Genomic DNA, 12,338 nt, shown 5'->3' with positions numbered 1-12,338 from the left:
TGGAAGAATAAGCACTCAAGAGTCAAAAGTCAACTGGAACACTTTGTTCTTACAAAAGACAAAAAAACATCAAGATGAAAACTTACAAGTCACGACTGCCGCCTTGTGGTCATCGCCAGCTACAGCATGTGACCAATGGAAGAAGCAGAGCTGTTAACCCTTTAAGCACCACTCCAACAGTGCAAAATGTAAGAAAGATATATTTGTACATGATTACAATACATAGAATGTACATTGTAAACAAACAATACATAATTAGTGTCTCTCCTTTGTGTCAAAGGTCATTGTGGGGTCTCACGCTGTGGTCCTTGTGCACCAGACCGCCCAGTTCTTCAAGCTGCTGCTGCTGGGCTCTTTCCAGGTCATCCATCCGCTGACGCAGCAGAACCATCTCCCTGTGTTCCTCTTCTTCCTGCAGAGAACAAAGTGAGCAGTTGGTCATGTGATCTTCTACAGCAGTGTGTTGACTCCTACTAACCGGTATGTTAGACGCAGTGTTGCCGATGACGAAAGGGTCTTGTGTGGAGGTTAGGAGGGCGGGGCCAAAACTGAAGGATCCATGGTCACCCAGCAGGAGGCGCCGGAACTCATCATGTCTTCTCTGCAGCTCCCTCAACCTTCTGCGCAGTTGAGCGTGTTCCTCAGAGTGAAGTGGACGTCTGCATGAAGATATTGATATTTTGCTTGTATGACTGCTATTTGTGTCCTAATGTCAACATGATGCTCACTTGTTGGCCGCAGCAGCTTCCAGTTTGGCCTCCTCCATTTGGGCTTCTAAGAGCTGGATCTTGTTCTGAAGGCTCTTCTCTTTGTTCTGCATCTGGCATCTCCTCTACACGGAATACATAATATTAAAGTTCTACACATACGTACGATTCGGACAAAGAGAAGAGTACCTTCTTCTGGGCGACAGCGGCCCGCTGCAGCTTCTCTTTCAGCTGAGAGTACTTCTCATCTAGCTTAGCCTCTCGCTCTTGTAGCTTGTGTTTCTCTTCCAGCCACTCGATATGACTCTCCTCCACTCGCCTGGAGGAGCGATAAGTCATGCAGAGATCAATTAAACCTCTACATGTGTTTTTTTTTTTTTTTTTTACCTCTCAGCCTCGCGTTGGCTCCTCTCAGCTTGAGCTCGGACTGTTCTCATCTCCTCCCTCGCAGCGTCCAGTTTGGCCCTCAGGTGCTGGTTTGCTTCCATCAGCTCAGCTTCGGAGCGTGACAACATGCCCAGCTCCCCACACAGTTCCTGGTTTTTCTATCAAACACACAATTTGAGTTTCCAGCATCATGTATCTCGCTAATGAGGGTTGGTCCTACCTGCTGTAAGTCCATCACCACGGTCGTCTGTCTCTCCAGCTCCTCCAGCTGACAGCTCTTCTGCTTTAATCGAGCTCTGACGTACAAACAATACATTTAGAAATGAGGAGCATAAGGCTAAGCTATTAAGGGAAAATTGCATTTTTTGTGGAATTCTGCCCATCATCCACAATAAGGGTTGTAGATGATGGGAAAAATTCCAAAAAAAAAAGTGTAGTTTTCCTTTAGCAGGTCGTAACATCACTGACCTTAGCGTCTGTAATTCTTTGCGTGCAGACTCCTCCCCTTTTTGAACCATCCGTAGTTGCTCCTCCCATTCCTCTTTCTGGGCGTGCTCCTTAGTATCCTGCAGCACCCTCTGCTGCTCAAACTCTGCAAGGCGGTGCTCCAACTCCAGCCTTTCAGCAAGAAAATCATACAAAAAAAAGGTTAACTCCAGGAAGTCAAAAGATTTGTCTTTTGCATGACACATATTATTTCATTTCTTACTTTTCTTCATGCAAGACAGTAGTTTTGTAGATTTCTTCATCACGTGCTGACTGAACCTTCCTGGCCAGCTCCCTCTCTTTCTCCACAACTAATTCCTTATGTCGCTCCAACGCAGACTTGAGCACCTCCACATCCGTCTGCAGACCTGACACACACACAAAAGTTCACATTGTGCAATGGGGTGTGGAGATGTGGCTCAGACAACATGACAAGACGTTACCATCAAGCTGGCCCTTCAGGGTGTCTCTCTCCCTCTCCACCTCGCCTTTGGAGCGAGTACACTCCAGTTTGACGCTCGCCACCTCCATCTTATGAGAATGCTTCAGGCTTTCGATCTGACAATGAAATGGCAAAAAACTAGTGGATGAGAAGATCAACCGACAGGTTGTGGAACTTGACAGAACACCAAAGTTACAACCACCAGAGGGCGCACTTAATTCTGCAACTTAAAAATGTATGTTATAATGTAATAAACTTATGAGAATGTAACAGCACATTTTTGGGTGAAAAAAATAAAAAATGTACATGAAAAAAAGTTGGAAACTTACACAAGTTTAAAAAAGTCATATGTTGACATAAGTCATAAGTTTACAATAATAAAGTCATACATTTAAAAGAAAAGTGGGCATTTACGTGAAAAAAGTGGTATATTTATGAGAATATGTACATTTACGAGAAAGGAAGTCCAAAATTTATAAGAGAAGTTGTAGATATTAGAATATGTAAATTTGCATAAAACTCAAAAGTTGAAAAAGGCTGTAAATTTCTGAAAATAAAGTCCATCATTTACAAGAAAAGTTGTACATTTACAAGAGAAGGCGTAAATGTACAAAAAATAATGTTATACTGTTACATGAATAACGTAAAGTTAGGAGAACAAAGTTATGAATTTATGAAGTCTTACGTTCACAAGAAAAAAGTCATAATTTACTAGAATAAAGTTGGGACATTTACAGGTAAATGTACATTTACAAGAAAAAAGTTGTAGATTTATTAGAATATGTAAATTAACTATAAAACTCAAAGTTACACAAAAAGAGAAAAAACTGGAAAGTTCAGAGAAAAAAAAGTTATAACAAAAAATTATGAGAAAGTCGTACATTTACGAGAAAAAAAGGTGTGAAGAAAGACAAAGAAAGTCAGATTATTGCCTTTGCCCAAAGCCAAAAGGTGACATATAAGTCCAATGATATATTTATTATTAATATATTACAAGACAGTATTGTTGCATCATTAACACCTTGTTTGACACTTGGACCACTTTTTCCTTTTTTGCATTACAGAGCAGACAACCCGCCTAAAAAGTAACAAATTAGTTGCATTTTCAATAATTGACTTTTACTTGAGTCGATTTTTTGACCTGTACTTACACTTGACATCTTATATATAAGATATGATATCTTAGTAGGCTTTCCACCTCTGCTAAGCATCCAATCAGATGAGGCAAATGTGATGTTGCTGCTAACATATATATTTGCATGTGGCAGACTACTAGAATAAAATATACAAGATAATAAATGTGGTGGTGCATTCAATAAACAGTTTTAGTGGATGTGAAACGAGAGAGGTCTGTACCTGGTTGGTGAGGGAGGTGACTTGTTTCTCAGCTCTGTGCAAGTGTCTGGTGACTTGGTTGTACTGCTCGTTGCTGAGACCAAGCTCGCTCTCCATGTGCTCCAGTCGCAGGCGCAACGACTGACGCTCCGCCTGTTTCACATTGGAATCATCATGCACCGCAGAGTACGAGAACGTCCCGAATGAAGAGTAAAGGTGGTAGACGTCTGACCTCAAGAGATTTTATCGCAGCCTGAGATTCTGAAAGCTGTCGGTTCTGAGCACGTTGAACATTCTCAGCCTGCTGCTCAGAGTTGTCCTTCAGGGCCTGCAACTCGGCCACCTCCGTCTGCAGAGCCTTCAAACGCAAGCTGAGCTGGCTTTTCTCCCTCAGCAGAACCTCCACTTGTTTCCGGTCTTGAAGTGGGTCAGAATTCTGGAACTGAGCCACCAGGTTCTCCTTGTCCTTCTCCAGATGAGAGATCTATCGAGGAAGACAAACAGCTAATTACTATGTTGTTGTTTTCCAGGCGTTTGGTGTCCCAAACATTCCCGCCACAAATGCTGCTATATTTACAAAGTAATCAGACCCCCTAAACATAATCTTTCTCAAAAAAGTATCTAGCGATCTAGTCCTACTGTGGGCCCCTCCCCCATCTAAAAGCACTCACAGGCAGGTTGTGGGGGAAAAAAAGCCAAAAAAAAGTGACCATTACGTCAGTTCCTCCACCACAAAGACTGCGGTCCCGTGGGAAACCCCGCATACTCACCTCAGCCTCATAGCGTAACCTGTGCTCCTCCACCATACGAGCACTTTCCTCCTTTTGGTGTTCAAACTGGGCGTTAAGCACGGTGTATCCATAGCGAAGCTTGTTGAAGTCTGCCCTGTACTTCTCTGCCACCTACACGGCAGCACAAATCAGTGAGAAGGGAGGTGGAGTGGCCACTCACGCAGGCAAAACACAACATTTGACTTTCAAACTACAGCAGCTGCAGATGGAACATCAAACAAGGCACTTTAAGGCTTATTTTGCATGATTTTACCATCAGAGATGACTTTGGGCGAGAGGCGGGCTGCACCCTGGACTGGTCGCCAGGCAATTGTTACGCACATACGAACTACTAACACTCAAATTGATACCAATTTGGAGTCGCCAATTAACCTAGCATGCTTTTGGAATGTGGGCGGAAATGGGAGTACCCGGAGAAAACCCACTAACGCAGTTGTAAACATGCAAACGCCACACAGAGATCATCTATATGATAATCTATATTTGGGACGACAGTTCTTGTTAACATTAACCAACAATTATGCTTTAAATTATGTTATTCATCATTCATTCATTTTAACAAAGAAATATCACTGACCTCTTCCAGTTTGGAGAAACGCTCTCTAACTGGACCCTCCATCTCCCGCTGCACCTGAGCTCTGAGCAACTCCAGCCGCTGAGGAGTCATGACCTGATATTTGCAGTAATTACACGTTGCCAGTCACCAAAAACATGCCTGTCATGTCAGTGGCCATTTTCAATCTCTATCGTCTACCAGATTCTTGACTTTACCTGCAGTCGGAGCTCCTCCAGCTCCCTGTTTTTCTCCAGGGTTTCTCCTGTCCTCTCGGCCAGCTGCAGCTGGAGCTTCTCCTGCTGAGCCTGCAGATAATTGACTTCCCCCTGGACTTGCATGAACTCATCCTGTAAGCTAACATTTTTTTTAATGAAGCTATTGAACACCAAGTCGTCTTATATTCGATTCACGAGTACCTGGTGTGTTCAGCCTTAAGAGTTTCGTAGTTGCTCCGATGCAGTTCACACTTGGTCCTCTCATCAATGAGCATCTTCTGAAGCTCCATCTCGGCACCACCGGACAATCCCAGCATGCCAGGAACCAGGTTGGCCCCAAGGGGCAAAGACTGATGGAGGGTCGATGTAGTCATCCCACCTAGACGAGTCAGGAGAGGATACCGTTATCCTTGGTCAACTGAGACCGAATCGGCAAGAGATTGTTTCCACGACCTGCCTGTTCTCTAACAAAGCAGCTCGAGCAAGACGAGGACCCTCAAGTCAAGTATTGAAGGGCCCGTCTTTGTTGTCAGTCTCCATAGCAGCTATAAGAAGAGTCAAGCTATTATTTGATACAATCACAGCCTCTTAGCTGTCAGGAAAAGGCTGTTAATCAGACTCAAGTGATAAGTCAGCTCCCTTCCTTGGCTGCAGCGTCTGTTGTGGATACATGGACACAAGAGTCTGGGGCAACTGATTACAGCGACGCATCGTTAACCATTTCATGGTCCAGCAATTTCTTATTTTTATTCTCTATTCTTATTTGCTTTGTGGCTGCAATGTAGGTTAGATAGAAACAGCCAATCGTAAAAATGTGCCTACGTTTAAAGCACGAAGTCGACATTCATTTAACATCGGACTCGATTAGTATAGAAGATGGTGGGACGATTGGTGATGTAGTGATTCTCTTCTTAAAGCTGTGTTGCGGCGGAACAACAAATTCGATAACAATGTGTGGAATTCAAATATCGCGCGCTGTCTCCCGCGACTGGTGTGTAGTGTCTGACCAGCTGCTTTCCACGGCTACGAATAATGTCATGTAAATGTGTGTATTCGATGGTGAAAACATTCGCTTATTCAAGTTCTATCAACAACACAGAAGAAAGATTTAAGATCCTGGCCAAGCTGCTACTTACGAGCTAATGTTACAAAGTTAGCAAGCTGCATCGCTAGTCCCGATAAGCATTCTCGGCACGCATTCTGCTGTGGAAACAAAAACAAACTATCACTTACTATCACTATTTCTGTGTCGAATGCTGAAAGTCACATACAGTGTATGTGTTTTTTCGTAGAAAATTGTACACAAGCTCGCTAGCTAGCGGGCTCATGGGAAAACTACAAACTGGGGCATTGTGGGATTTTTTTCTTCTTCGGCCAGGCTTAGATAGACGTTACACTGCCTCCCCCTACCGGCATGAAAGAGCTTTGCAGTGGAAACAATTAAAGTAAAGGGTTATTTCGTGTGATAAAATGAGTCTTCAATGTAAATTCTTGAATACATATTGGTAAAAGATATATATATATATATATATATATATATATATATATATATATATATATATATATATATATATATATATATATATATATATATATATATATATATATATATATATATATATATATATATATATATATATATATATATATATATATATATATATATATATATATATATATATATATATATATATATATATATATATATATATATCTTATATCTTAGATTTTATATGAAATGTCACTTACTAACTTGAATGCATCAGTGTAGGGAGTTCTTCTGCTGGTCCCTCTGCTCCACACATCCCAGTTCTTCCAGTTGCTTCTGCTGGACTCTTTCCAGATCATCCACCCTCTGACGTAACAGGGCTAGTTCTTTCTGTTCCCTCTCGTCTTCCTAAAGACACACAACATAGAACAATATGTAATAAATCATTGTTTAATACGTAACCTAAAATGTTTTATTATAGTGTGTGATACTAAAATAAGCAAACTGGGTAATGGTCGTCATTGCGTACTTGCGCGTTGGATAACAGTATCTCAGGCCCAAGGAAAAGGGCAGACCGGCATGAGGGCTTTGCTTGGGCAATGCCAGCACCGAAAGAACCACCGTTACTCATCAGGAGGCTTCGGAACTCGCTGTGCCTTTGCTGATAGTCCTGCAACCTCCTATGGCAGAATTCCGTTTGAAATGAGATTACAGAGATAATGAATGAGTAATACCGTACTTCAAATACTGGCCCCTACTGTATATTGCTTTGGATGAAAAAAAACAAAAAAAAAACATACAAAATCAGCAGAAGATTGAATACTTATTTTGCTTCACCGTATATATAAAAATATTTTAAGTAAAGATCTACAGCCACTATAAGAGAAAATTCATTCATATATGAGAAACAGGCTTACTTGTTGGCTGCAGCACCTTCCCGGTTAAGTTCATCTATTTGTTCCGTCAGCGTTTGGATCGTATCCTGCTGACTCTTCTCCTTTTTCTCCATCTTAGCTTTCCGCTACACAGCAGACAAACAGTAGACAACCAGAAGATACATTTTCACGAGTTTCCTCATGGATAACATACCTTCTTCTGAGTAGCCGCCATCCTCTTTATTTTGTCTTTGAGTTGAGAGTATTTCTCTTCTAGCTTGGCCTCTCGTGCCTTGCTATCCTCCACCAGCCTGGGCGAGAGAGAGAAGTAAAAGAACAGGAAAAACAATACATTTTAATATAATAATATACAAGGACAAGCTAATAGTCATACTGCTCTGCCCCTCGGCGAACGTTCTCCTCCTTCACCATGGCCATTTTTTCCCTCAGATGTTGGTTTGTTTCCATCAGCTCAGCTTGAGACTTTGACAACGCCCCCACATGGACATGCAGTTGTTGATTTTTCTGTTAAAAGTAAAAATCACATCAGAGGATCATGACGTGATAAAGAGGGTTTCTCCTACCTGCTTTAGGTCCTCTAACTCCGCTCGCTGTCTCTCCAACTCCTCCAACTCAGAGCTTTGCTGCTTTAATCTGATTCTTACAAATATGACGTCCATTTCAACATTTGCACATGCTCATTTGCCAAATGTTAGAAATGGTGGAAGTGTAGTTAAAATACAAATCGCTTAAAGTGGAAAGAAAAGAACTGACTTCAGGCCTTGAAGTTCTTTGCGTACAGACTCCTCGCTTTTCTGGGCAAAGCGAAGCTGCTCCTCCCATTCCCTTTTCTGAGCTTCCACGGTAGTGTCCTGGAGCAACCTCTGCTGTTCCAACTTTGCGAGGTGGCTCTCCAACTCCAGCCTAGCGCACGTCAATTGCAAACATTTTTACTCTTGTCATGACAACCTCAGAGTTTTACTTTCTCACTTTTCTTCGTGCAATATGCTTGTCTTGCGGAGTTCCTCTTCACAGACGGATTTCACCTTCCTGACCATCTCTCTTTCTTTCTCCACAAGGACTTCATTGTGCTTTTCCAGCATTTCATTTAACACCTCCACCTCCGTCTTCAGACCTGGCAAAATACACCAGGCATCATACAGCCACAATTAAAACATTCTTCCTCCAAACCAGGGGTGTCCAAAAAAAGAATGGTAAATGAAAAAAATGGGGAGGGGGGGGGTAATTAAATAAAAATACAATGAAGTCATAACAACAATGTTTTACGAGCATGAAGTCATAATACTATGAGAAAATAAATTCATTTTGGAAGCTTAAAGCTTAAATAACATGTAATTTGAAGCTGTCATTTCCAAATGCTGCAAGGCATGCTGGGTAGTCCAGCTGCAACAACAATATGAACTCCATTCATTCATTTTCTACCGCTTATCCTCACAAGGGTGGTGGGGGTGCTGTAGCCTATCCCAACCGTCTTGGGCGAGAGGCGGGGTACACCCTGGACTGGTCGCCAGCCAATCACAGGGCACATATAGACAAACAACCATTCACACTCACATTCATACCTATGGACAATTTGGAGTCGCCAACTAACCTAGCATGTTTTTAGAATTTGGAAGGAAACCGGAATACCCGGAGAAAACCCATGCACGGGAAGAACATGCAAACGCCACACAGAGATGGCAGAGGGTGGAATTGAACTCAGGTCAAGCTTAAAGTTGAAATATTAAAAAGTCGTAATATTGGAAACAAATAAGTTGCAATTTCTGTAAAAAAAATGCAACAATGAAAATACGATGGGTTTGGACACCCCGGCTCCCAACCAATGGATCCACAGGGCAAGCTGTTCTAACAGAAATGCTTACTCTCGATCTGCCCCTTCAGTGTATCTCTCTCCCTCTCCACCTCCCCTTTTGAGCGCGTAAACTCCAGTTTGACATTGTCCACGTCAGTCTTGTGTGAAAGCTTCAGGGTATCAATCTGAGAATTGACAAATTAAACGACAAAAATATGAACACAATAGTGGCAAACAAAGTCACAAAAATGCAGCTTTGCCACGTTGGCTGTAGTGACAAGCCCCCTCTGTTGTTCAAAGTGAGGAATGACAGAATGTTGATTTTGGAAAAAAATACTTGGTTAATAAATGAAAATTTGTGAATGGTGAATGACTGCAATCCTTCTTATACTGATCTATTTCGTCATATGCGATATATACAAAAAAAACCTTACCTGGCATGTGAGGGCATTAACTTCCCTTTTAGCTTTGTGCAACTGTCCAGTGAGCTGGCTGCTCTGCTCCTGGCTGAGATGAAGTTCTCCCTCAATGCGCTCCGCTCGCAGGGACAGAGACTGTCGCTCCGCCTGCAAGCAGATTGTATTAAGTACTGCGATCCGGCAGCCAAAAATCTATTTTCCTTATAATAGCGGTCACCTACCTCAAGAGATTTGACCATAGCATGAGATTCTGTTAGCTGCCGGTTCTGGGTGAGCTGAATGTTCTCCACCTGCTGGTCGGAGTTGTCCTTCAGGGCCTGCAACTCAGCCACCTCTGCCTGCAGACCCTTGACCAACATGGTGAGCTGCGTTTTCTCCTTTAGCAGAATCTCCAGGTGTTTCCTGTCTTGCAGCTGGTCGGAATTCTTGTACTGGGACACCAGGCTCTCCTTCTCCTTCTTCAAATGAGCAATCTGTAGTAATATCCATAGATTTGTATGGTTAATATATTCATATATAGGGGCTTTTTCCTAACAGCTGTCTCCTTGCTGAACTCTGCCCCCCATTGCCCACCCCTTCCACTACTTACATCCCCCCGCTGATCTATACCCCCCCATCACTTCATTGCACTATTGTACTATTGCACTATTGTACATATACTATCATGTTGATTCATTGACCATACTGTTTATAATTTATATAATCCGCAATAACCATACTCTACTCTAGTCACTTCACTGCAATACTGTACATATTACTGTTATTATATATTGTCATATCCATACTGTTTATAATCTGTATAATCTACAATAGCCATATTATAGTCATTTATACCCCTGTACATATTCTCACTGTATCATAGTCATAGCCTGTATAGTTTTATTTACATAGATCTGTCCATACTTACTACTAATGTACTTATAAAATTGCACTTCTGGTTGGATGCTAACTGCATTTTGTTGCCCTGTACCAGTGACATGAGCAATAACAATAAAGTTGAATCTAATCTAATCTAATCTAATCAATCAGTGTGTCCATCAGTGTTGTCAGTTATATAGACAAATATAGAAGGCAAATATAGTATAACTGCTACAGCATATCTATCTGTAATAGTGACACAGTGACTTGGATACACAATGTCGCCATTACTGATATTCTACTCTACTCTGTGGTTACGTAAATAAATACAGTCAAAATCAGAGGTTAAAATAAACAATATAAACAAGTACTCACCTCCACCTCATAGTGCATCCTCTGGCCCTCCAATACACCGGCATCATCCTCCTTTTGGCGTTCAACCTGTGCAATGAGCATGGTGAAGGCATAGCGCAGCTTGTTGAAATCTGACCTGTACTTCTCTGCCTCCTACACACAAGACAAGACATGGCATCTGTAAAACCAAAGTTTACCGTCACCTTCATTATTAAATAGTACACAATACATATACAGTATATATAAAATATCAAAAAGGTCAGTGACCACTGCTTTAGAGAGTGGCTTGTTAATAATCAAACGGACCTCTTCTAGTTTGTGGAAACGTTCTTTGATGGGCACCTCCATCTCTTGCTGCAGCTGCACTTTGAGTAACTCCAGACGTTGAGGGGTCATCACCTGATATTTGTGACATGCTGCATAATGTCAGTCACTATTCAGGCAACAAATGCACGTGAATAAACAGTGCTCAAGTATTCATAAGGCTGACACACCCTCCAGAAAACGGACTATCTTTGATGGCTTTAATGCTCCTTGGCGGACCATAGCTTTTGTTGAAAGGAAAACTCTTTACAAAATGAAATTGGAAAGATATTCCAAGAAAGCTGCCTTCTCTGGCTTATTTTACCTGCAGCCGAAGCTCCTCGTTCTCCTTTTTTGTGTACAGAAGTTCTCCTGATCGCTCAGACATCTGTGACTGGAGCTTTTCCTGTTGAGCAAGTAGGCGCTTCACTTCCTCCTGGGTATGCATTAACTCATCCTGTAAACTAATAACAAATCAAAATTGTAATAAAGCCACCTTGGTTAATTTCACTGGATACAGGGCGATACAGGACAAGTGTACCTGGAATGCTCATTCTTAAGAACCTGGTAGTTGGACTTATAGGTTTCACATTTCTTCTGAAGATCAGTGAGCATGTTCTGAAGCTCCATCCCATCCAACTCCGGCACCGGCACCAGGTTTGGAATGAGGGAACTGGTCTGTTGCGGGTCGGCGGACTCCATTTTATCTCTACTACTTGAGAGGCAGTAGGAGACAAAGTTTTACTGTATTGACTCTCCGAGCTTTAAAGCCCAAGCCACTGACGTCACAGAGGACAAGCGTCCACCGGAAGCACGGGCGTCATTAATTGCGCCGCGTTTCATCACCTTCCCCCAAATGGGAATTATCAGACTTCCAGTTTTCCAATAATATATATTCCAAGTGGAAGAAGCCAAAAATGAACCAAAATGTATGGCGAACAATGACAATAACTACATTTTATTTTAGATTGTATGTATAAATTCATCTTCGTCTTGAGGGACGGCAAAACGACTATACAAGCTAAATATATATGTACACGAAAGTAAGAATATAAGTTTACTGAATATATACGCACCACATTGAACGAAATAAATGTTGCTAAAGTAATATTTGCACGCAAACTTAGAAACATAACGATAATTTGCCGCTAATAGTCACAGCATAAGTTAATAGACATCTTCGAAATTAATTATAAGCGAACATCAGTAAGAAGCTAATGATAGCCACACTGCTACATACTAACATAACGCATAATTATACCGTCTGTCATTACGTCATGCTTACGAGTATAATTCATTTCACTGACA

At 41.7% G+C, this 12,338-nt stretch overlaps 2 protein-coding genes across 4 annotated transcripts; both read right to left on the bottom strand.

Moving 5' to 3' along the window:
• Positions 1–29: 29 nt before the first annotated feature.
• cep83 (centrosomal protein 83) lies at positions 30–5,293 on the bottom strand. Of its 2 annotated transcripts, none has more exons than XM_058077739.1 (16): positions 5,121–5,293; positions 4,920–5,058; positions 4,726–4,818; positions 4,128–4,259; positions 3,590–3,841; positions 3,379–3,510; positions 2,024–2,138; positions 1,804–1,948; positions 1,563–1,712; positions 1,315–1,390; positions 1,095–1,252; positions 897–1,026; positions 729–832; positions 479–659; positions 299–412; positions 30–119 (listed from the first exon to the last, which is right to left on the bottom strand). In XM_058077739.1, exons 1-16 carry the CDS (start codon positions 5,291–5,293, stop codon positions 90–92), a joined length of 2,124 nt encoding a protein of 707 aa, XP_057933722.1. In that variant the 3' UTR covers positions 30–89. The 2 variants fall into 2 exon arrangements, with proteins under 2 accessions (XP_057933722.1, XP_057933723.1); XM_058077740.1 differs by having other exon boundaries at positions 4,920–5,051; positions 5,121–5,268.
• Positions 5,294–6,673: 1,380 nt separating this feature from the next.
• LOC131132267 (centrosomal protein of 83 kDa-like) lies at positions 6,674–11,809 on the bottom strand. 2 transcript variants are annotated; one of them, XM_058077741.1, is made up of 15 exons: positions 11,572–11,809; positions 11,356–11,494; positions 11,034–11,126; positions 10,749–10,880; positions 9,737–9,988; positions 9,531–9,662; positions 9,167–9,281; positions 8,274–8,418; positions 8,058–8,207; positions 7,868–7,943; positions 7,678–7,808; positions 7,498–7,594; positions 7,326–7,429; positions 6,938–7,088; positions 6,674–6,816 (listed from the first exon to the last, which is right to left on the bottom strand). In XM_058077741.1, the coding sequence occupies exons 1-15, from the start codon at positions 11,730–11,732 to the stop codon at positions 6,682–6,684; spliced, it is 2,013 nt and encodes a 670-aa protein (XP_057933724.1). In that variant the 5' UTR covers positions 11,733–11,809; the 3' UTR covers positions 6,674–6,681. The 2 variants fall into 2 exon arrangements, 1 of the variants encoding a protein (XP_057933724.1); XR_009130336.1 differs by lacking the exons at positions 6,674–6,816; positions 6,938–7,088 and having other exon boundaries at positions 7,498–7,590.
• Positions 11,810–12,338: the final 529 nt, after the last annotated feature.

This window comes from Doryrhamphus excisus, chromosome 7 (genome assembly GCF_030265055.1).
Source record: "Doryrhamphus excisus isolate RoL2022-K1 chromosome 7, RoL_Dexc_1.0, whole genome shotgun sequence".
In the NCBI taxonomy this organism is placed as follows: Eukaryota; Metazoa; Chordata; class Actinopteri; order Syngnathiformes; family Syngnathidae; genus Doryrhamphus; species Doryrhamphus excisus.
Note: the sequence above shows the minus strand (reverse complement) of the source record. Positions and strands in the feature narration are given on the sequence as shown.